Here is a 23,229-nt window from a genome sequence, read left to right on the forward strand (position 1 = left end):
AAACATTTTAATAACCTATGATCTAGGTTGGTGAGTGAAATTACAGTTACCTTCTTTTCTTTCTTTTGCTCTTTGCATGATAGCTTTGCTGCTGGAAACTCTGGATGCAGGTTTGCTGTTTTTCCATTTCAGGTAAATAGCTTCTCCTAGAAGTATAGTTCTTTTATTTTCTCAATATTTTTTGTCATTACTCATTAGGCCCACAATTATAATAAATATTTGTCACATTAATTAATGATATTTATGGACCACAGGATCATGAAGAACCCCTCATTAACCAATCTGTGATCGATCTCCATTGAATTTAGCCGACTTCCCATTACATGCTTCTAATTAATCAAAGCTCCTACTTGTTAACTACACATTAACCACCAATCTCTGATTTGACAGAAAACATAGTCAAAGCATTTTCTCCTTTTGAAAATTTTACAGTATTCTGGAGTATTGAAACGAACCGTTAAATTACAGTATGTCCTATCCAATAAGCAATCTAACGATTTAAGACTTTAAAATTTTAATAATCCGGAGCGCTACAGAATACACATAACTTTTTAAAAAAATTCTATAGTATTCGGGAGTATTAAAATGAACCGTTAAATTACAGTGTGTCCCACCCAATAAACAATCTAGCAGCATAAGATTTTAAAGTTTTAATACTCCAGAGCACTACAGAATACACACAACTATTTTCTCCACATTGGCCACCTGAAACGAAACCAACAAAACAAAGTCCCTCACTGAAATCGGGTACACAATTCAAACCAGAGAGCCCTTTAATCGGCCATAGCTGTCCTAGAGAGCAAAGCCAACACACCCATTTCCTTCATCCATTCCCTTTCTACAAAAACCAGTCACCATTTTCAAACTGTGATCAATGCTCTGTTTTCTCTAACCCTGTTCATTCTTTTGTAGTTGGTAGCACTTGAGTGAGTCCCTGAATTTTGGGTCTCCTTCAGTTCTACACTGTTCTTCAACAAAAGGGGACCAAATATCAAAGCTTTGGAGCTAAGAAGCTCGAAATTACTGAGACCCAGATGGTAAAAACCCTAAAGTTTTAATCTTTACTCGTATTCTGCTACCCTCTGCACTTTATTTTGTAATGTATGTTCGAATGATCTTTTGTTTTGAAGAACGATATTGTATTCTGCAACAAAATGCTTGTTCTTGATAGTTTGTGCAATTTTTTTGTCAATGTTTACTACAAAAAGTTTGATTTTTTACTGTTAATTATTTAGTTTTGTGGTAAATTTTGTGTTTTGTTAAAACCTGTGCCTCTCTGTTTCTATCGAGAAAGTTTCTCAATTTTGTTTTCACTGCCTTGTATTTATTTATTTCCTTTTAGATAGATGATTAGGATTACTCTGATGCATGAACACCTATTGATATCTGAAGTTAAGCAAATGAATGAGCCAATGTTCTTCAGTAATTTGAGATTAATTTATTCTTTTCACTAGTGAATGCTCTTGCACTAAGAGAAGGTCCAGAAGTGTTAATTAGGAGCAACGAGTAAGTTCCTCAGGGTTTTCTAATTGAAAGTTATTGAGCTTGGACAGAGTATGATTTTGCCGGTGTGCAAGTATTAAGATTGTTAAACTCTATAGAAGAACAATAGTGTGAGTTAAAGATCAACCAAAGTAAAAGAAAGTAAATGTGATGCCCCTTACATTATTTTGTTGCTCAATATGGTACTAGCAAGCTCATTTAAAATTTTGTGCTTTTACAATAGAGGTGTTTCAGACAAACCTTTACATTGAATTTAGTTGAAGTTGGGCTCTGCCCTTTACATTGTATTTAGTGCAGTTTCCAATCAGCATAGAATTCAAACAACCAATGCCTTGTTACATGCTATTGGAAGTGCATGGGACAATAATATATACTTGATGGGCAAATAAAAACATTTGAACTTTGAACTTATGTGCATGGGACAATAATATATATCAGGTTGTACACACTTTCGAGTTTGAACTTTGAACTTATGTGGAATTTTCATGATATCTGAAGAAAAGAAATAAAATAAAAACATTTGAATATATTTAGATGGCTCTTGTGCAAATGGTGGAAAGCTCATGTCAAATTGGCTGAATATCAGTGCATCCATACTATTTCTTTTCAGGAAATATGCTGTATATCCATGAACTCTTCTGATTTTTTTATCCTTTTCTGTATCTCTTTGACTTTTCAGGGCGGACCCTGTGATATATGTGGTGGATATACTGATCGTGGTAATGCTTTTGAAAATCTGATTGTAACTTGCTGTAAATGCAGAATAGCTCGTGAACATCTGTATGACTCTCTCTCTCTCTCTCTCTCTCTCTCTCTCTCTCTCTTTCTCCATGAATTTTCCAGTTAAATCAAGATCCATTATGTATCTTACTTGCTCCTTTTGTGAAAGGTTATCACTAAAGAATAAAGATTGATAAAAGTACATTGGATGTGAACAAGTAGTTCTATATCGGAATCATAACTAGTAACTACCATCAGAGAGCAGATATAAGAAAACCAGCTCTTAAGTAACAGCAGCTTTTAATCAGCATGGATTGAGAAAACTAGTATTTCACAAAATATAGTTGAAACCAAAGCCCACTAAGTTTACTAATAAAAATAAACTCTTCCCACAACAAACCATTCTACTGATTCTAGGGAGTTTTTCTGCTAGCTTCTTGAAGTAAACAGAATCACTCTAAATTTCATGTGCATCTCCTTTTATTACTCATGTATATGGTATTTTGAACAACAACATTGTCGGTCTGATGTCCTGTCCTTACACTTTAGTTGCTTAATTATTTTCAGAAATACATTTTAGACGTGGGGAAAAGAGGGGAAAACAAGGTAGCTAAGCTGGAGGGTAGATTTTATAATTTATTTTATTTCAATGCCCTGTAAAAAGTAATAGATTTGTCTTTTTCTTTTCGCTAAGATCCCTATTTAATCTTAATAATGCTTGTTACTATAATTGTTTCTGGTGGCTGTAACTGTATTTTCTGAACTATCTTGACCGTTGCATGTTGTAATGTGATCTCTTAATTTTCAGTTATTGCATGCGGGCTAAAATTTCCTATTGTAATTGGGATAAATGGGCTTGCGAATCATGCACTAAGGAAGAAGGGACGCTTTGTTCGAAATCTAGTATTAAGGGAGATCCAGTACCATTGTCAGCTGATATAGCCGACTATGATGGCAGACATTTCGCAAGCCCCAGCAAAAATTCAGGGTGGCAAGCTCACTCTAGCAGGCAAAAGGCTGTCAAGAGTGGAAAAGTAAGGTACATTACACATGAAGAAGTCCAACAGCTAGCTAATACAAAATCAACATCACCCCAAAAGACTTCTATTGTGGTCAAAACTGTTGCATCAAAGCCCCCCTTATCCAGGGTTAACGCACCTCCAGATGTGACGTGGCCTAAACATAGCAGACCCCCTAACAGGCAAAGCATCTCCATTTCAGAAAAGGGCAGCCCCTTCTCCATTTCACAAACCGTGACGCGTCCTAGACGTGGCAGGCCTCCTAAAAAGCAAAGCATCTCGATTTCAGAAAAGGGCAGTCCCTTCTCCAGTTCACAAACCGTGATGCGTCCTAGATGTGGCAGGCCCCGCAAGATGCTTAGCATCTCCAAGATTAATCATCAAGCATCTCAAATTATAAAACATTCACAAGGTGATATATGTAATCTTGCTATAGTAATTTGTATCCCATACCTAAATAGAGATGGATGTGTTATAGAACTGATGTTATTATCTCCATTTCAGAAAATTGGTCTCCTGGAACACATACAAAAGGGCACGTTATCAAGGAAAAACCAATGGATGGATCAGTACTTTCTCGGGGAGCTGAAACTTCTAGTAGGAAGATAATGAAGGAACCGAACACACTATCATGCACACCATCACCATCACCATCACCATCAAGGCATTCATCACTAAATATGAGTTCAGGTAAAATAAATTCTCTAATTATTAATACATTCTACTGACTTGGATCTAGTTTCTATTATAGTAAATAAGTTGAACAAATCCTTCAACTGTTTTTATTACAATTTCTTTGATATGAAGGAGCACTTTAAGATTGATTGGGAGTCAATGATGAAATAAAAAAGTATAGTGTATTTGTGGGTGTTCAGTTCTTTCCAAGCAATAGTATCTTATCATAGAATTGAAATTTTACCAGAGTTGTGAATGTGGTTGGTAATTAGTTGCCTTACTAAATATTGAACATGCATTGCTTTAGGTGGTGAGACATCTGCTGCTGAACATAATCATACAGATGGTGAAGAAAGAAACCTCCTCAACATATTCTCTAGTCTCCATTTATATCACGCGTCTCTTCCTGCTCTGCATGCTACCTGGAAGTAAATAACTTCTCCATTTTAAGATATTACATATTGTCTATTCTTGATCTTCCCAACTCGCATGCTGATTTGAATACCAAGAATTATTAGTTGATAAAAAAGGAGTTGCTTGACAGCGTGATTTTTATTTTTTATTTTTAACTTAATCATCTGGTGGTTTCACTTTTGTGTTCAAAGTTTTGAACACGCTACTTTGTGCAGGGCCTCTGGGCTACTGTATCACATATATATTAACATCAAACTCCTTTGTCAGGCTCTATAATGTCTATATGATATACTGATATATGGTTGTCACCTTTGTTATCCACCCTCACCTTTTCTAGCTGGTAGTATTTTATATGTGTTAAGGCATACTGATTGAAAGAATGGTTCTTATACCATTTTCAGGTCCTTAAGGTGTATATGGCATTTAATCTTATCTAATTCCATTAATTAAGTGTTTTCAAAAGCTTAATTAGTGTATCTTTCTTTAGGGGAGGCTTCTTCATCTTTGATGCAGACACACCTGCTCAATTCATTGGTGGGTTCCAGGCACAACTTCCCTGTAAGGTTCGTCGTAGAGCCTATGACTTATCACAAAAAATGCCTGCTGTTCTTCGAGCTACTTTGCTTCCTCGATTGCATCTTTGGGATGATCCGTTCCAAAATGAATGTCCTGAACTTAAAGATGTTGCACTGTACTTCTTCCCTGATGATAACATTGCCAGGTCTGCTTTGGTTTCTATTGCATGCATGGTTACATCTGGAATGTGTTTTACAGAACCATCTTATCTGAATATATTTTTTCTGGATGATCTGTAGCTCAAGAGAGACTTATGCTTCGCTGTTTGAGGTCATGGATACCAAAAGTTCAGTCTTGAGAATTTACTTTGATGGAGTGGACGCTGCGGAGTTGCTTATATATACATCTAAACAGCTGCGTTTAGACTTGCTGGGTAAGCTTTCTCTTGTAGATGACTTTTTGGAATTTTTAATTAAAAACTCCCTAACTGAAATTCTTGCATACATTGCTTATCTACCATCAACATATTGGTTCATAAGTTATTGCAAAAATTGGGTCTTTCATAGTGTGCTTTGCTTTGCGCTTGTTCTCTCAGTGGCTTAATATGATGGCCTGCAATTCTGTTTTTGCAGACACTGTTACATGTCCAAAGACACAAAATTTCTTATGGGGAATCTTTCGTTCTGGAAGTAATTGTCAAGCTGACATAGATGACAGCGCAACTATTGCAGATATGGAAGTTGACATGGTTGGTGGAAAGATGGTGGGAAGTGTTGATGTAGTTGTTTCGAAAGATTCATCCACCCCTTGCAGAATGTCTGAGCAGCCTAGAATGACTGCTGTGCAACAACTTTTGTGTATTACAAAGCAGGAGCATTCTTCTTACCAAAACAGAATGAGGCTTCTAGATACTGCTATTAAACAATTGTTGGGAGTTAAATCAGAAGAGCCGAAGGACTCTGATACTTCTGCATCATCAGGTGCTATATACTATTGTGAACTGTTGTGTTTTTTTTTTTTTTTTCCTCCTCCCTTAAAATAGGAACTTCCTCATGGTCTATCATTGTAACATTTTAGCGGCAATGGAGACCACAATTGCATTGCAGCAAGCGATGTTGGAGAAAGACAATGACGAAATGGTAGGGACTTCTTCAACTACCGATCATGCAGATAATCAGAGTTAAAAAAACCTTTTGCAGAAGAGTTTGAAAACCACACTGGAATATAGTTAGCTACAAAGGACTTACAGGAACACTACTTCTACAACATCACTTCCAAAGGTATGCACAGGTTTCCGTGGAGAATGCACCTATTCTGTTCACCAAAAAGAGTTAGAGTCAGATGCTTAGAGCTACTCTGCTAGAGTTCACACATATTTTAGTTTTACAGGTCACTGAATTGAGTTAGTTCACTGATGTAGCTGGTATGTTATGGATGTATTTTGTTGGCTCAAAAAACTCATGTCTATGTACTATTTGCTCTCCATCTTTTCTTGTGTTTGCATTTAAGATTTTGAATTATTTGATAGGGTATGGCATGCAAGGTTAAATGGTTGAATGTCTTTAGAAAAAGTCAAAAAAACGACCCAACATTTGGCCAATGTGTAAGGTTGGGTCGTCTTTCGATGGGTAACACATGTAATTGGTAAGTATGTCATATTTCGATTTTTGCAATATATGATGAGATGAAAATCTGATCATCTGTTGTATTGGTCGAGAAAACATGAAGGTATGGCAGAAGAACTCATTTCAATTTTCAGACTTTTTTCACTTGTTAAAGTAAAAGAGAAAGAGCAAGGGGAAAAAGTAAAAAAGAAATCAAAGTGAAGGCAAAAGGGCAAAAAAGGTATTAAAAGAAAAAAAAAAAAAAAAAAAAAAAAAAGGAGAGTGGGAACTTGGAAAACCCCAAAATTGAAATTCACAGTCCAAACGAAACACAAAAGGAAAAGAGATTGGTTGGCTCAGAGTGAGAGATCAGAGCACGATGGAGGTTGGTGGTGGTGTTGACTCGGAGAGCAAAAGTCAACGGCGGGTAGGGCTGTTATACGACGAGAGGATGTGTAAGCACTCCACACCGGACGGTGATCCTCACCCGGAAAACCCTGACCGGATTAAGGTCATCTGGAACAAATTCCAAGCCAATTCCATTCCTCAGAGGTATAATATACACATTCATCATCATCATCATCATCATCATTCAAACTCTTTTTTTTGCTGACAAATTAAGTAGAAAAGAACAAATCTTGGGATTCGTGCTTTTGAATTAGTGATCAAAGTTCACTACTTTATTGGTTTCATAGTTTTTTCTGTGTAGAGTAAAAGGTCTAAATGCAATGAGAAATAGAAGGAATTGTGATACTTGAACAAAGTTGTGTGTGTGTGTGTATGTGTATACAATTTGTATATACATATGTATATTATGTACTATGGTGGGAGAGATATTGCTTGGGTTATTTGCCATTTCTTGAAACCTGTTATGAATTCTTTTGCTTTCTCAGGTGTGTTCTTTTGGATGCCAAAGAAGCAGAAGACAAACATATCTTGGCAGTCCACTCCCAAAAGCATGTTAATTTGATCAAGAAGATAAGCTCCAAACAGTTTGATTCACGGAGAAATCGAATTGCATCAAGTTTGAATTCGATATATTTGAATGAAGGAACATCCGAAGCTGCCTATCTTGCCGCCGGCTCTGCCATAGAGGTAATTAGTGTAATTGGTGCATTGAGAGTAATTCATGATTGTTTAGACTTTAGATCACATAATTTGTGTTTTCTTGTGTTTGAACGGTGCGGATCCAAATATACCTTATTTGGAAGAAAATGACAGTCTTTTATCCAGAATTTGGTTTAAGTGTTTAATTCAGGCGGATTCCACCCCTGATAGCAAATTTATTGCAACTTTTTTATCAGTTACAAATGAGCTACTCCTACATGTTCCTGTCTGACTGTATGTCTTGTAGTGTATTTCAACTTTATAAATTCCAACTATGCGTGTTTCCTTATGTAGGTAACTGAAAGAGTTGCAAAAGGAGAAGTGGATTCTGCTGTAGCTATTATTAGGCCTCCAGGACATCATGCCGAAGAAGATGAAGCTATGGGGTTTTGTCTTTTCAACAATGTAGCTATTGCAGCAAGTTATGTTTTAAATGAAAAGGTAAGAATGCCCTATAAATTGTAATCGTTTCTAGTAGTCGTGCTTTCTAATGCTTTCTATTCATTTGAGACTTTAAATAAGCTCTTAAAACATCAAATTTTTCCCCAACACTTCTATTAAGTTGTCATCTGAGGTTATGTTCATACTTTGTGCTTGGCAGCCAGAATTGGGAATCAACAAAATACTGATCGTTGATTGGGATGTGCATCACGGTAATGCCACTCAAAAGATGTTCTGGAAGGATCCTCGTGTTTTATTCTTCTCAGTTCATAGGTATGTCAGAACTTTGAGCTGATAATCTTAATGATAATGAGTAGGCAGAGTAGCATACACAAAAAATTATATTCCTTGATAACGATTTGCTTTTAGCTTGTAGCTTGTTTGGTTTAATTTGTCTCACATGAAATCAAGGTTTTCATTCTTGTGGTGACCGTTTGGAGTTGTGCTTTGTTTTCAGGCATGAGTTTGGAAGTTTTTATCCAGCTACTGATGATGGTTTCTATACTATGGTTGGAGAAGGACCAGGAGCAGGATATAACATTAATGTCCCTTGGGAAAATGGTCGATGTGGAGATGCTGATTATTTTGCGGTTTGGGAGCATATCTTGCTTCCAGTTGCCAAAGAATTCAATCCCAACTTAATTATAGTCTCTGCTGGATTTGATGCAGGTTGGTAACTCCTTATCTGTTAAATATTTTCCTTTTACCTTCCATGTTTCTGGCTGATTGAGGGTTCTAATCTATTCTTTATCAATTAAGGTTGTAAAAGGAACTTATTCAAGTCAAGAAAGTTTTTATCCTTACTATCAGGGGTCATCTTGTAAAAATAGAGCAATCATATGAACATTTTTTTTACCAGGGGAAGGACGGGTTGGTCTGAGGTTATGTATTATCACCATTATTTCAAGATCATTAGCTTCTATTTTATATTCATATTAAGCATTTGTAGATCACCACTCCGAAATTGACATGTACAAGCAAGAACAAAAAGTACTGTTAAGGTCCTGAGTCATTCACTGGTTACCGAGGGACAGTTGTTCTTTCATGTTGGTTTGTGACTGTTTATGACTTTAAGATGATTTCTTGGATGTTGATATATTTATTTCTTCCTCAAAAAAAAAAACAAAAACTTTTTGTTTGATGACTTTAATCATTGATTACTTGCTAGGAATATTTAATTGATAACTTTAAGTATCATAATATTTTTAATGAAATTGCTTGAAACAGCTATTGGTGATCCTTTGGGGGGTTGTCGGATCACACCATATGGATATTCAGTTATGCTGAAGAAGGTAGTATTTCAATTTAATCTTATTTCTTCTTCTGCCTGTTTTGGTTGTGTTGTCTGTCCAGTTCAATAAGTTCTCCATCAGTATTGTTTTGTAATGATCTGTGATGATCATGTTTATTGATTATATCGTCTTTCAGTTGATGAATTTTGCCAATGGAAAGATCGTCTTGGCTTTAGAAGGAGGATATAATTTTGAGTCTATAGCAAAGTCAATGCTTGCTTGTGTTGAAGTTCTGCTAGAGGACAAACCTATTCTTGGATCTTCGGAGGCATACCCATTTGAGTCTACATGGCGTGTGATACAAGCGGTAAAATAAGATTTAGTACTTTTTTGCTTTTGGGTTGACATCCTTTCTGCTGGATCATCCATTTCTTCTTTGTGAGTCAATGGTACTATGCTTCATAAAACTTTGATGCATTTGTACTCTTCTTTTCAGGTTCGCCAGAAATTAAGTGCTTACTGGCCGTCACTTGCAGATGAATTGCCAGAGGAGTTAATCAATCAAAAAGTGGCTCCAGCTGTGGTACATTTCCTCTTCTCTTGCCAGTACTTTGTTGTTGATTGTATCTGAGGTTAAGTAGTGATTAGTCATACGTGAGAATGCAAGTTAGTAACTGTTAATTGTTAAATCACTCGGGAATTGGGAGTGCATAATTCTCTCGTATCTGTTGGGTACTTGGGTCATCCACTCATCCATCTATCTTTGTCTCTTGAATCTCTTCTGTTTAGCTGTATCTTTTATTCCCCCAAAGGAAATGCTAAGATAGTTGTTTTGCAATTCTAGTATGTTCTGACCTCAAGCTCTGACTCTGAAGCGGAGGAGGATCACGAAAGTCCAAAAGTATCTCAGCATCTTGAGGAAGCTCTTCAGGAGATTATAGAGCCCCTTTCAAAGCTGAAAGTTGATGAAAGTACTCGGGGTTAGTTGATAACTGAAGTTTAGAAAATGCTGTCAATGGTCTGTTTTTCATACGTTGAGCTTTAAATTGTTTCCAGATCATGTGGCAAGCAACTCTTACACATGGAGGTCGGAGCTTTCGAAAGTTGACATCTGGTATGCTGCGTTTGGATCAAATCTGTGGTTGAAAAGACTGCTTTGCTATATTGCAGGTGGACAGGTAATACACAACTCCAATAATTCTGTCTGTAATGTTGACGCACTAAATTTGTAACAGCATTCTATAAGCGTCAATGTTCTCTGCTTTTAGTCTCTATATGCTGTCCTCTTGTTTTGATTCTTGTCTCCAACACCCCTGCTCCTTTTGTTCACATCCTCAAGATGGCTTTCAGGTGGACGGTTTGCAAAAGTCATGTGTTGGTTCGGTGGATAAAACTCCACCGAAAGAGATCACGTGGAAGACTTTCCCTCGTCGCATGTTCTTTGGTCGCGAATCTACTCTGTCATGGGGTCCTGGAGGGGTTGCGTTCATGGACCCTGAAAGCAACAGTCAGGATAAAACTCACATGTGCCTGTATAGAATTACGTATGTTACTGCTAGTGACTCCATTCTATCCTATTGCTTTCTATTTAATCCAGTGGAGCTGAGTATTGAAGTTGGTGTTTTCTTGCAGGCTCGAGCAGTTTAACGATTTGTTGGTGCAGGAAAATTATGGAGGCTATGCCATGAGCTCTCCTTTGTTCGACTTGACTGCTTTAAATTCAGTCACAGGTCAAGAACCTAATTCCCTGCAGGTTCGCCTAGAGGTATGTCAAAAGTTGTTATCACTTGGGGCCAGTCTGCTTTTTCGAATGCATCATTTTGATAGACTTACTTACTGCTCGGATTGTGCTTGATTTTGTTTCAGAAGGGTTGGTACCGTAATGTTGTCTACTTGGGCAAGGAGCGTGACATTCCAGTACTGACTATGACGTATGCGGCAGTCTTCAATTTTGATCTTCTTTCTATGATGTATAAGGAATTCAGTCGGTTTGATTGCATTAACAAATTACAATGCAGGTGCACACCATCGGACGTTGAGGGCTTCAAATCTGGAGAGCTTCCCTTGTGCGCTCCAGCCAAGAATTATGCCAACACAATAGTGAGAGGCTTGGTGGAAGGAAAGCAGCTTTCACAGGAGGAGGCAATGGCTTACGTACAAGAAGCCGCTACTAAAGCATTATGAACTGGATGCCAACTTCTTATCCTTGCAGTATTTTGTAAATTTAGTACACTTATTGCTGGAATAGGATCATACAGATGCTTATTCATAGGATATTAAAAAACTTTTCCAGGCTGCCATTGCAGTGGTTGTCATTGACTATCATTTTGGTGCTTTTTTTTTTGCATTTTTTTTGCATTTTTCAATGTGTTTAGGGCTTATGAATCATAAGAAACCAACGAAGATATAGATTGCAAATTTCAAACAAAAAGAAGGGATACCTTCTAATAAAGGATTATATAAAAATGTATCAAAATTTTTATCAGCATACAAGGCAAATTGACTATAATTATCATTTCATTCTTCTTTGGTTACTCCTTTTGTGAAGACTGAAGAGGGATTTAACAAATCATATGAACCAGACCAAACTGGCCGACTGCTTTGCCAACATGCCCCTTGCGTATCTGTAGCATGCACTCAGGTTATCAAAAAGAATGGGTTGCTTCCTGCAGACCCTTTTCTACTTCTGCAACTTTTCCAAATGAAGGAATGCTCATAATAAAGAATTGCTGCCTATCAATGTCTACAACCCTCTTCTATGGTTCACAGTTTACTCACATCAATCCAATATTCAGCAAGTTTCCGTAATTGGTTCTTCACCTCTTCAGTGAAGCATGTCCAGTGTCACCTAAATGCTTATGTAATTGATTCCTGTCATGAGAAAAACCATCCACATCCTACTAATTAACATCTACACCAGAAAAAAAAAACTATAATTGATATTCAGATGTCGAAATGAAAATGTATGCATTGCATCAAGAGATGTAATTAATTACCTTGATCCAAACTCCTCTCCACATGCCTCACATGCATTGCTAGAATTCTTTGACGTTGCCTGATTTGGGAAGTGTGATCAATTAATAAACGGAACCAATAAGCAGAACCAAAGAACAAGCAGCAAACAGTATGTAACCAAAATCCAGTGAGACCTAAATTTCGCTAAATCAAGCACTAAGAAAAATCTTGATATAATAGATTCTGAACAGTGTAGTCTCCAGTCGTTGCAAGTTGAGACTTAAAAAACAAGCAGGCATTAATCAAAAAGAACCTTTTCAAGTACCATCCTAGCAAGTAATAGTCTTCAAATTTTCTTTGCCATCATAATATCCAGTTTTAAACCACCAGTAGTAGGTAACTACCATGGGATGTCTATTTACCTAAGCCCATTAGAGACTGCAGATTTAACCTCAACAATTAAGGACAAGCCATACAAGCGGTTCCAAATTAAGCATTCAATATGAGTTGCAGGTTTACAATTACAAACTCAGTATAGTATATCTAGACAATTGTGGTCCCACAGCTGAGGCAAAAAGAGCTGATTAAGCAAGCAACTATCTTACCTTAGCTTTCTTCCCTTTGGAGGAGCTCTTTGATTTGCCGTTGGCCTCTTTCTTCACATTCTCTTTCTTCTTCTCAACAGTTTGTTTTGAAGATTTCTTTTTTCTGGCTATTTGATCATCCTGTTTTTCGTTAGTACTCGCCATTTCCACCATAGAATCAGATGTGGATTCCTTTACATCTGAATTATCATTTTCACTAGCTGCCTCACTTTGACCATTACTAATTTCATTCATATCGACCCTTTTAGTTTCTCCACCACTCTTCTTGCTCTTCCCTTTCCTTCTGGTGGGCTTCCGATTCTCATATTCCATAGGAACGGACTCTACACCATTGCTATCATTATCCACATGAACACCGGTCACCAAGGGATCCTCAACCTCAACCCTTGAAGCTGCATTTTTCCTACTCTTTCGCCCTGCCACCAATGCTTCAAGAATATCCATTTCATCCTCGCTCCCACTATCACCATCATCAACTCCAACTGCTTCACCAACATTTTCCCTACTCTTCTGCCTGGCTGCCATTGCTTTTAGAAGTTCCATTTCACCGTCATCATCACCATCACCATAAAGCTTTTCCCTACTCTTGTGCCTGGCCGCCATTGCTTGAAGAAGTTCCATTTCATCATCAAGTTCCATTTCACCGTCATCATCATCAGCATCAGCATCAGCATCAAGCTTTTCCCTACTCTTGTGCCTGGCCGCCATTGCTTGAAGAAGTTCCATTTCATCATCATCATCACCACCACCATTATCATCCTCATCATCATCATCAAGCTTTTCCGTCAGAATTTCATCACCAAAATCATAAAACTCATCGTCGCCGGCACTCACTCCAGCCCCATCATCCTCCTCCCCAATCTCCAAACCCTCCCTCATTTGGTCACCTAAATCATCCACTTCCTCTTCATCAAGCTCCTCATCCCCAATCGACTCCCTGAACTCCGCAATCTTATCCTTATGCTTCTTTGACTGCTCATGATTCTTCCACTGCTTCTCACTCTTAAACTTCTTCCCACACACCACACAATACAACTCATTCCTCTTCCTCTCCTCCTCCTCCTCCTCGTCATCCCCTTCCTCTTCCTCCTCGACCGCTTTCGCCCACTCCGGCTCCTCATACGCCATAGCCCTCTCCAGTTTCTCCTTGTCCATCTTCTTCTTTCTCTCCCTCTCCTCCTTCTTCTTCCTCTCCCTCTCCTCCTCCCTCTTCACCATCATATCCATCACCCTCTTATCCCTCTTCTTCACAAACTCCGCCAACCCCCGCACAGTGTCATTATACTCTCTCTTAGCCTTCTTCCTCTGCTTCTTATTATCCTCCTCCATCAACCTCCTCACCTTCCGATTCGGCCCCGCCATGACGTCATACTGATCCACCCAGCAGAAATCCATCACCGTACAAAAACCTAGCCAGTAGCCATAAAACGCCGTCACCTGAGCATAATCGCTCTTCAAATTCCCCAACGCCGGAGCCTCCCTCACCGCGTCAATCCCTAACCCTAACTTCCTCGCGAAACTCAGCTCGTTCGAGTAGATTTTATTGAAGACGTCGGCGTAGACCTTGTAGAAGCCCTTGCCGGAGTCGGAGTAGCCGGAGAAGACGGTGGTGGAGAAGAAGCTGAAGAGGTTGGGGATGACGGAGTCGGGGACGGAGTTGGCGGCGGAGGGATCGGCGAAGAGGATCTGGGAGCGGTGGGAGTCGTACCAGGCTCGCTCCTTCGGGTCGGAGAGGACCTCGTAGGCGTGGCCGAGCTCCTGGAACTGGGCGTTGGCGTCGGCCTGGGAGACGCCGGTGGGGATGAGCTTGTCGGGGTGGCGCTGCAGGGCGAGTTTCCGGTACGCCGACTTGATCTCGTCGGCGGTGCAGCCGCGGTCGACGCCGAGCACCTCGTAGTGGCACCGCCGCTCCATCCGAATTTTTGGTTATTGGCGTATTTGTGTGGGGTTTATATAGGTTGGCTCCGCAACGACATGCCGTTTTTTTTGTTGTGGCTTTTCCGGGAAGGAAAGGGAAAGAGCAAACAGACTCTAAATTTGCATCTCAAGGATGCTTTCAGGTTCCAACTGTAACAGTGGACTGGTCACTGTAATGTTTTGTTCAGGCCATTTCGGCCTTGGCTCGGATCTTTTGTTTCGGTTAGCTGGACGAGTCGGTCGAGGCGTCGAGCAGAAGAGCAAACTCAGCGCGCAGCTATTGGGTTGTCAATCTTCCTCTTTTCTTGTCTCATATTCTGTTGTATGATGTTGATCCTATTCTGATGTCTCTGAGTTTGGGGTGGAACTGGAACTGGATGCCTAGGTGTACGAAGTAATTTAGTCTTTAGGGGTTAATTTGTATGTACTTGTTACTGCTGCCTCTTAATCTTGCACCTTCACTCAAGTGAAGGTGCAAGATTAAGAGGCAGCAGTAACAATTAAGTACATACAAATTAACCCCTATAGACTAAATATCTAATTTTTGGCTAATTTTAGACGGTAGTTCCCAAACCAAAACTACCGGGACGTCATTTATTTTGTTAGAATCCATGTCAATCTTCTACAATTAAGTAAATTGCGCAATGAGTGTGCATCATACTCATTAACTCGTTTCAGTAGTGAAAACTGCTTTTATATGTGCTTTTAGTAAGTTCTGTAGATTCAGTAACATGAATCAAAAACAATGCTTCTGTGGAAGTAACAAATAAAATCTACATTGTTTCGATTAGAAATGTTCTCAAACCTTCATTTCATCCCACCTCATGCCATTTGAGGTAATATTAAGGGCATAATCCACCAAAGTCTTTTATCTAGAGTTAATCTACAGAAGTACTTCTAGAGTTAATCTGCAAACTAGAGAGAAAATTCACTACAGTAGCAGAAAGTCCTCTAAATGACTAAATCCCACTTACTTTCACTTTGAATATCATCAAAATCTCAACTATGATTAAAGGACAGTTGAGAGAAAGCAAAATTATGAAAGCTCCAAAATCAACAAAGTAAAACAAAATATGAATTATACGATAACATTCCCTTAAAGACCACAACAAAAAATTAATTAATGTTTGGTAAAATCACCTCTACTCTTCTTCCCTGCATACCTTATCCTATTACTAGACTTGGAATTCTTTACACCAGAATCCTCATTCTCACCATTACTTTTGGTATTCCTTTTACTCCTCTTCTCTTTCTTCCCTCCCTTCTTTCTCTTCTGCTCATCTTCACTCCCATTGTCAACGCAAGATTCCGCACTAGAATCCGATTTTGATTCCTTCTTATCATCATGTTCATTGATTCTAGTACTCTTCACACTCCTCCTCCTCCTCTGTTTCTTCTCTCCTCCATTCTTATCCATGTTCTTTGTCTCCTCGTGCTCCATATCCACCTCATCCTCCTCTACAACAATGATGGTTGCCATGGGCTCAAAAATTGGTTCACCAACTTTTACACTAGTTTTTCGCCTAGCCACCATTGCTTCAAGAACTTCCATCTCATCATCCTCCTTATTCTCTTCTTCCTCTTCATCACCATCAACAACTTCTTCTTTCGGATTTTCATCAACACATTCGGATACCTCATCTTCACTCTCACTCTCCTTTTCTTCTTCACCTTCTCCCTCCAAAACCTCATCTACACCATCATGCTCAAGTTCCTTATCCTCATCTCCCTCCTCCTCCATCAACTCCAAGACCTCCTCAACCAAATCGCGGTGCTTCAACCCCATCAACACTGCTACCATATCCCTATGCTTCTTCGACATCTCGTGATTCAAGCACTGCTTCTCGCTCTTAAACTCCTTCCTACACACCACGCACTCCCATTCCTCCCTCTCCTCTTCCTCCTTCTCCTCCACACCATACTTCCTCTTCCTCTCCACAGGCTTCGTCCACTCCGGCTCCTCAAACTCCAAAGCCTTCTCCATCTTCTCCTTCTTCAACCTCCTCCTCCTCTCCTTCTCCTCCTCCATCTCCTTCTTCCTCTCCTCCTCCCTGTGCGCCATCATCTCCAAAACCCTAATGTCCCTCCTCTTCACATTCTGCGCCAACCTCCTCACTTTATTATTATACTCATTCTTAGCCCTCTTCCTGGCCTTTATGTTCTTCCTCCGCATCACCGCCACTCCCTTCTTGGTAGGCGCCGCCGCCAAGTCGTACTCGTCGTGTGGCTCCTCCCACGTGAAGTCCATTATGGTCCCAAAGTTGAGCCAGTAGTTGTAGAACTGCACCACCGCCGGATAGGGTCTGTGCTCGTCCCCTATCTCCGGCGGCTTGATCACCGAATCCGGCGGCAACTTCTTCTCCTCTTGAAAAGCAACCTCGTTGGCGTATATCTTCTCAAAAACGTCACCGTAGACCTTGAAGAATCCCCGGCCCTCGTTGGAGTAGCCGGAGAATCTGAGGCCCTCGGTGGGCACGAGGTTGGGTTTGAAAGTTTCCGGGGTGAAGTTTTTCTTGCGGTACAAGTCATAGTCGGCTCTCTGCATGGGGTCTTTGATGACGTTGTAGGCCTTTTGGAGCTCTTGGAACTTTGCGGTGGCTTCGTCTTGTTTCTCTTGGGCTTCGGCTTCGCTCAGGCCGGCGACTCTGACTTTGTCCGGGTGGATTCTCCTCGCCGTTTCTTTGTAAGCCTTTTCGACATAGCGTTCTGCGTCATCGAGGTCGAGGTCTAAGAGGTCTTCCGGTTCGATGCCTAAGAGCTCGTAGAAGTCGAAGCGCTGGTTGAACTTCACCATTGTTGTTGTAATGGGCGAGAACAGGCGGGAGAGACTTTTGTGTAGTTATTAATGCATGGAGAGATGAGGTTCCATTGTTTATATAGGCAATGGAATCCTAATCCTCATTGAGGAAGGAAAGACTTCCTACGAGAAATCTACTTCCCTAAGTAGAAATTACTTAGGATTCAAGTTGTAAAGTTTACTTCTATATATACCTGGAAATCTTTTGAGGTCGTAAACAATTCTTGACTACTGTCCATCTGGACATATCTTACACGCAGAGAGAGAGAGAGAGAGAGAAAGTGAGTCTCTGAGATTGAGAATGAGAGAGAAGCAATTTCGAGCTGTACCAATCTTCTTCTTCTTCTTCTTCGTCTTCAATGTCTGTGATGCCTTCAGCTGACTCCCTCCAACTTCAAGTCCAAGGTTCTGGACTCGAACAGAATTTGCACTCTTACAGGTACTCGGTAAGTTAGAGAGAGATGTTAGAGCGAGACTGCATGAAAATCCTGAGATGAAATGAGGAAAGCTTTGCGGGAAGTACCTCTGTTGATTTGTGGATATGTGGTTCAATGTTGCGTACATGTAATGCCCCTATTTGTTTCATTGAAGTTGAGATAGTTTTTTATCAAGAATAGTGGATATGCAGTTCAACGTTGTGTAAAACTGTAAATGTAATGATCCTATTTATTTCATTGAAGTTGAGATAGTTTTTATATATATAGCCAATCAAAAAAAAAAAAAAACCTGTCCATTTCATTGAAAACGTTGAAATTAAAAGCATGGCCACTAACTCATATTTTGCTCTTTTAACCCTTTTTGCAGTTATCAAGTTGTTTTCATCAGCATCAAAGTGCTGTTTGATATATACCATAGTGAAATTTGTAGTAGAATAGGTTAGATGTTCATCCTAGCAAACTCAGTAAGTTGTGCCTGACAATGTAACAACTTCATCTGAAGAATGCAGTATCTATAATCCATTCTGTGCAACAAACTGGATGGGATCGATGGGAAAAGTTCCAGTAAATTTTTTTTAAGCCGAACCTTGCAAAGGTGAATTCTTTTTATCTACTGTCAAGCTAGCAACTTCTTGCACGCTATCAATGCTCACTCCTTCATTAAAATGGTCTCTGAGAAACTCCACAGCCATAAATGTAAGAGCTGAAGCTGGAATATACCATGTAATCCTGGGGATGCTACCTCTGAACAATCCCTTTGCACCTTCAGTCATCCATATACTTCGCAATGCATCCCACCAGCCATTATACCTAGAGTTCAGAACATTAGATGAAAAACCAAACAAGTGTTTAAGTATCACATCTTAACTTCCATATCAGACATCCAGATCAAAAGGAGAATTGCTTTATCAAATTTCCCTTCCCCATCATGTTGAGCCTATTAAAAGCTCAGTTCTAAATTACAGTAATTGCAAACAGTACTAAAGCATGTTAACCAAATACTTTCCCTTATAAGGTGATGTGAACATCCAAGATAGCATGTTAGGCCTCCTTGTAAACAGGTTTAATGGTGATTGTCAGTGTGAGTATTTACATGCACATCAGCTGCCTTAATAGAGAAAGCTAAAGCCTTGGTCAGGTAACATCACCATAGTTGATAGTGAATGATAATTCCATATGATGCTTGGAGCAATTTAATCATACGCCTAGAATTACAAAAGTCGTTTTGAAATAAACAATAATAATTAATGGGTACCTCAATGCTGATCCCTGTACTTGCAATCTTGTCTTGATCACATCGAAGGGAGTGGTAAGATAAGAACTCATGCCTGTACAAATTAATGCAAGTATAAATCACCTTCAAAGTTCAGTCAATTCTAATTGCTGAATTTAATCACAGATTACTTAAATGTACACAAAGCAGATGATACATAAGCAAGGTACACATACCACCAGCCAATCCTCCTAGGACAAGTCCCTCCAAGGAACTATTAATATGGAAATTCGGATTGCGTACGTACTTTTTCTTCCCATACTCTGTCAAATCTTTCAAGCCTTCATAGAACATAACCTGAAAAGTGCAGACAAAATCTTTGAAACAATACTATAAGAACCTAACTGCCTATGAGTCATCAATGATAAGAAAATATGTCAGCATGTATGGTTTTTACTTTTTGTTAAGAGTTTGGTAATCCTGTCTGTGATCACACGTGTGAATGTTGAGAAGCAACTGATGTAAAGCCAAATAAAGTGAGCATAGTCAAATATTCAGAATTTCACATACCATCAGACCCGCAAAAGGCACATCCCTAGCAAGTGTTGACCCAAATCTGCCAAATGAACAAAAAGAAAGTTATGATCACACTTCATATATGTGCACATCCATGCTTGATGTGTGTCCTTCCATGAGTATTGGGTGTGGGAGTGCATGGTTGGGTCATGAACAGGCAACAGACTAGTAATTTACAATTTACGGTAAAAACAGTACCATGCATTGGTAAAAGGATCACACCTAACCATTATTGATTTTAATGTTGAGATATATACCCTGCATATAATCCTCTTGGCCCCTGCTCCTTCCATATTGAGCAGCCTGCCTGGAACATCCCTGTATAGTAATCATACATTTGGATACCAGGCTTCATAGAGATATTATCTTTCAGCATAACAGAACTCCAAGAAGCCTTTGTCCCTTGAACCTGCATGCGTTGCTTCATCACTTCACATGGAACATATACAAAAGAACCAAGTGTATCTCCTGAAATACATAAGGAAAGGGAAAAGATGGATTTTGAGTCCCCTGAGGCACATGATGGCTGAAGAGTCCACAATAAATGTTGCTACTACTAACATTGGAAACGAACAACAATTGGCAGCTACAGCAACTAGATAATGCGTAGAGTGCACGACAGCACGAGCACAACCAAATCTCTATGGATGAGCACACAAAGGGGGATTCATGCTAAGGTTGTAAGTGGTAAAGTAAATGCAGTCTAACATCCATACTGAATGTTTGACTTCACTTTAAAACAAAGGTGCGATATGTACGCACATAACAGAAGCTTTAATTTATTTTCTTAAAAAACAAACATGTTTATATTATAAACAACGAAAACAGGACACTGTAATAAGTTAAGTCAAAACAGTTCATAAATCTAGGATAAAAAGGAGTCAACTGAAACATCAATTACTTCTTAGTAAATCAGAGATCTGAAGCATTAATAGGCCTTAGATTCTACAAACTTAAACCGACATCCAATCAAACTTAAGGGCATCCTTGCAACAATTTAAATACAGCTATATCTCCAATTATAAACGCAAATGTCATAATGTCACTCATAATCTGAAGCCCTTAAGATCATTAGTGAATACTGAATACTATCAACATTTAACAGTCTGAAAATTTGTTCCAACACATGATGACTAAGATACACTCGAACATCTGCAGTACGACTGAGATAAAGTTTTGAGAGCTGTAACTCTTACCAACTGCTCCAGCAATGAAATGCGCCCAATGTCCCCCAAGGTTTGGATGTGATTCTTCAATCCAGTTTTTGGTTGATTCTATGACACCAAAATATGTTGCTCCAGTTGCAAGAGAACCAGTGACACCAGGAGCTATGCCTCTATAGAAACCTACAGAATTATTAGTTAAGAAGAACCACATGCTCTGAGAAGGCACCAACAGTAAATCAAGAAAACAACAATCCCTTGGTTCAAAATCCAAAACTGACGTGTTACAAGTAATATGTTTGGACTTTGGATACTTCTAATTCTTGATGATAAAAAGTAAAACTTCTGTGATGTGGCAAAAGATAATGTACAACATGTAACATGAAAAACAAATAGGACTGCAGGACGGCATGCAAAAACTAGAAAACTGCTTTAAAATGAAAAGTGAAGTACCCTTTAATCCATCAACAGCCCAAACTGTTCGTACCATCTGCAGTATGTTCTTTTGGTGCTGCAGGTGTGAAATAATTCAAACACTATTACACCATGAATGGAACATTGGCAATGAATGAAAAATCTGTAACATCTATACACCATGACCATACCTGACTTGCACTGAAAATAGCTTGGCTTTGAATACGAGTCTTCACGGTGTCGATGGGATGCATCACTCCTTCCCCAAAAGCCCCAGCAATACCTCCCCATAGAAATTCTCTCCAAACTGCATTAAAATATTAAAACCCAAAACCTCAATCACCCCAACTCTATACGGCTATACCCATTTTACAATCATGCTATGTGCAAAATGCACTAAACAAAATCTATATACAAATTCTAGAGCATACATTTCTATAATCAAGAACAGAAAATTCCCTTGGTTTCTGTTACTGCCCTACTGGGTTATTAAATTAAATAAATAAATATTTAAAAAAAAATTTCTCTATCAGAAAAATCATAGTTTCAGAAATGGGTTTTCATTTGCTGCGAATTCCAAACACGTAGCTAGAGTTATTTGGGGTTTAAGAATTTGAAAGCTTACCGAAGAAGTTGTGGTGAGTTTGTTTTGCTGGGGAGGAGCTTTTCTGAGTCGTGGTGCCTGGAGCATGTGCTTCCCTCGAGGTCGAGCTCTGTGTCGCCATTGGAGGAGCTCTCAGTATGGCTCTGGTTTAGGGTTTATGGATTGCTTTGAAGTGACTCGTGAGAGAGGGTTTTAGCCCCGGCGCTATAACCCCGAAATTCAGTGCCAAACTGCCAAACACGGAAAGGTTTCACCAAATTTTGAGATTTTTTTTTCACATAATATTACCGTGTAATTCCAATTCTTACTTTATTCAGGGATTTGATTTTTTTTTTAATATATATATATATATCTTTACTACTATAAATGGAGGTCATCTTTTGGTGTCAAAAGGCTTCACCAAATTTTGAAGTACCTGTAATACTCTTCGATAACATAATTATCAAATTAAGTTAATAGAATATAAATAAATAAAAGTGTAAAAGTGTAATTAGCCAAACATCTAAAAAATTACTACTATAAATGGAGGTCATCTTTTGGTGTCAAAAGGCTTCACCAAATTTTGAAGTACCTGTAATACCCTTCGATAACATAATTATCAAATTAAGTTAATAGAATATAAATAAATAAAAGTGTAAAAGTGTAATTAGCCAAACATCTAAAAAATAAATAACATCTATTCTTTTTAGTTGATCTATTTTCCATTAACATTATAATATCACCCGCGAGAAACGCGGGCAAGTTGCTAGTACTATTATTAAGAGAAGAGACTTTGTTAGCCAGAGTGGACGTTAAAAAACGACTAAATTCTTAGACCATAGAGCATCTAAAAATATTTTTTAATAAATAGAGGACATAATCGTAATAAGAAAAATAACAAAATAATATTTAAATTTATTTTCCCCTAAAATCTCTCTCTATAACTTCCTAATTCCACAGCAAAAAGGTAAAAAAAAATATTCCAAAACTCCCCACATCTTCTCTAATGATTATTTATTTATTTTTTATTTTTCAAAATTAAACTCACACAGAGAGTATGTGTTTTGGTCTAGTATATATATATAGGAAGCCGTTCGGAAGCGGACGTCGATGCATATATATAGGAAGCCGTTCGAAAGCGGACGTTGATGCTTCTGCTCCAGTGCTCCGCTGAGGCTGCGTCGGTGCCGCACCGCTTGCTGGAATGAGGCCAGGGGTCGGACGGACCAATCTGCAGTCGGGTGGGGTTGCCGGCGACCAGGTTGCTGCGCTACCTAGAACCTTGCAAGTGAGGTTGCTGCCCAGAAGCGGTCTAGAATGCCTCCAGCCTCCTTCCGG

General features: G+C 39.0%; 5 protein-coding genes across 7 annotated transcripts; 2 read left to right on the forward strand and 3 right to left on the reverse strand.

Moving 5' to 3' along the window:
• The first annotated feature begins 700 nt into the window (after window positions 1–700).
• On the forward strand, window positions 701–6,728 carry LOC112175774. 2 transcript variants are annotated; one of them, XM_040510227.1, is made up of 9 exons: window positions 701–1,037; window positions 2,183–2,283; window positions 3,032–3,654; window positions 3,747–3,932; window positions 4,225–4,345; window positions 4,819–5,052; window positions 5,147–5,280; window positions 5,480–5,827; window positions 5,925–6,728. In XM_040510227.1, the coding sequence occupies exons 1-9, from the start codon at window positions 1,035–1,037 to the stop codon at window positions 6,029–6,031; spliced, it is 1,857 nt and encodes a 618-aa protein (XP_040366161.1). In that variant the 5' UTR covers window positions 701–1,034; the 3' UTR covers window positions 6,032–6,728. The 2 variants fall into 2 exon arrangements, with proteins under 2 accessions (XP_040366161.1, XP_040366162.1); XM_040510228.1 differs by having other exon boundaries at window positions 5,928–6,728.
• A 9-nt stretch (window positions 6,729–6,737) lies between these two features.
• LOC112176361 (histone deacetylase 5) lies at window positions 6,738–11,556 on the forward strand. 2 transcript variants are annotated; one of them, XM_040510226.1, is made up of 14 exons: window positions 6,738–7,003; window positions 7,345–7,546; window positions 7,853–7,999; window positions 8,160–8,272; window positions 8,457–8,668; window positions 9,227–9,291; window positions 9,428–9,598; window positions 9,728–9,814; window positions 10,076–10,211; window positions 10,288–10,409; window positions 10,582–10,775; window positions 10,864–10,996; window positions 11,101–11,162; window positions 11,250–11,556. In XM_040510226.1, exons 1-14 carry the CDS (start codon window positions 6,831–6,833, stop codon window positions 11,413–11,415), a joined length of 1,983 nt encoding a protein of 660 aa, XP_040366160.1. In that variant the 5' UTR covers window positions 6,738–6,830; the 3' UTR covers window positions 11,416–11,556. The 2 variants fall into 2 exon arrangements, with proteins under 2 accessions (XP_040366160.1, XP_024170003.1); XM_024314235.2 differs by having other exon boundaries at window positions 6,739–7,003; window positions 11,098–11,162.
• An 84-nt stretch (window positions 11,557–11,640) lies between these two features.
• Window positions 11,641–14,769, reverse strand: LOC112176360 (DNAJ protein JJJ1 homolog). The gene is made up of 3 exons (XM_024314234.2): window positions 12,792–14,769; window positions 12,228–12,286; window positions 11,641–12,102 (listed from the first exon to the last, which is right to left on the reverse strand). Exons 1-3 carry the CDS (start codon window positions 14,703–14,705, stop codon window positions 12,048–12,050), a joined length of 2,028 nt encoding a protein of 675 aa, XP_024170002.1. The 5' UTR covers window positions 14,706–14,769; the 3' UTR covers window positions 11,641–12,047.
• Window positions 14,770–15,828: 1,059 nt separating this feature from the next.
• Window positions 15,829–17,502, reverse strand: LOC112176431 (DNAJ protein JJJ1 homolog). Its single transcript, XM_024314352.1, has 2 exons — window positions 16,783–17,502; window positions 15,829–16,665 (listed from the first exon to the last, which is right to left on the reverse strand). The coding sequence occupies exons 1-2, from the start codon at window positions 17,500–17,502 to the stop codon at window positions 15,829–15,831; spliced, it is 1,557 nt and encodes a 518-aa protein (XP_024170120.1).
• Window positions 17,503–18,255: 753 nt separating this feature from the next.
• Window positions 18,256–22,158, reverse strand: LOC112178938 (S-adenosylmethionine carrier 1, chloroplastic/mitochondrial). Its single transcript, XM_024317218.2, has 9 exons — window positions 21,934–22,158; window positions 21,500–21,615; window positions 21,348–21,405; window positions 20,928–21,077; window positions 19,989–20,199; window positions 19,726–19,771; window positions 19,392–19,512; window positions 19,198–19,270; window positions 18,256–18,752 (listed from the first exon to the last, which is right to left on the reverse strand). Exons 1-9 carry the CDS (start codon window positions 22,031–22,033, stop codon window positions 18,518–18,520), a joined length of 1,110 nt encoding a protein of 369 aa, XP_024172986.1. The 5' UTR covers window positions 22,034–22,158; the 3' UTR covers window positions 18,256–18,517.
• Window positions 22,159–23,229: the final 1,071 nt, after the last annotated feature.

The sequence above is a fragment of the Rosa chinensis genome, chromosome 7 (genome assembly GCF_002994745.2).
Source record: "Rosa chinensis cultivar Old Blush chromosome 7, RchiOBHm-V2, whole genome shotgun sequence".
NCBI lineage: Eukaryota > Viridiplantae > Streptophyta > Magnoliopsida > Rosales > Rosaceae > Rosa > Rosa chinensis.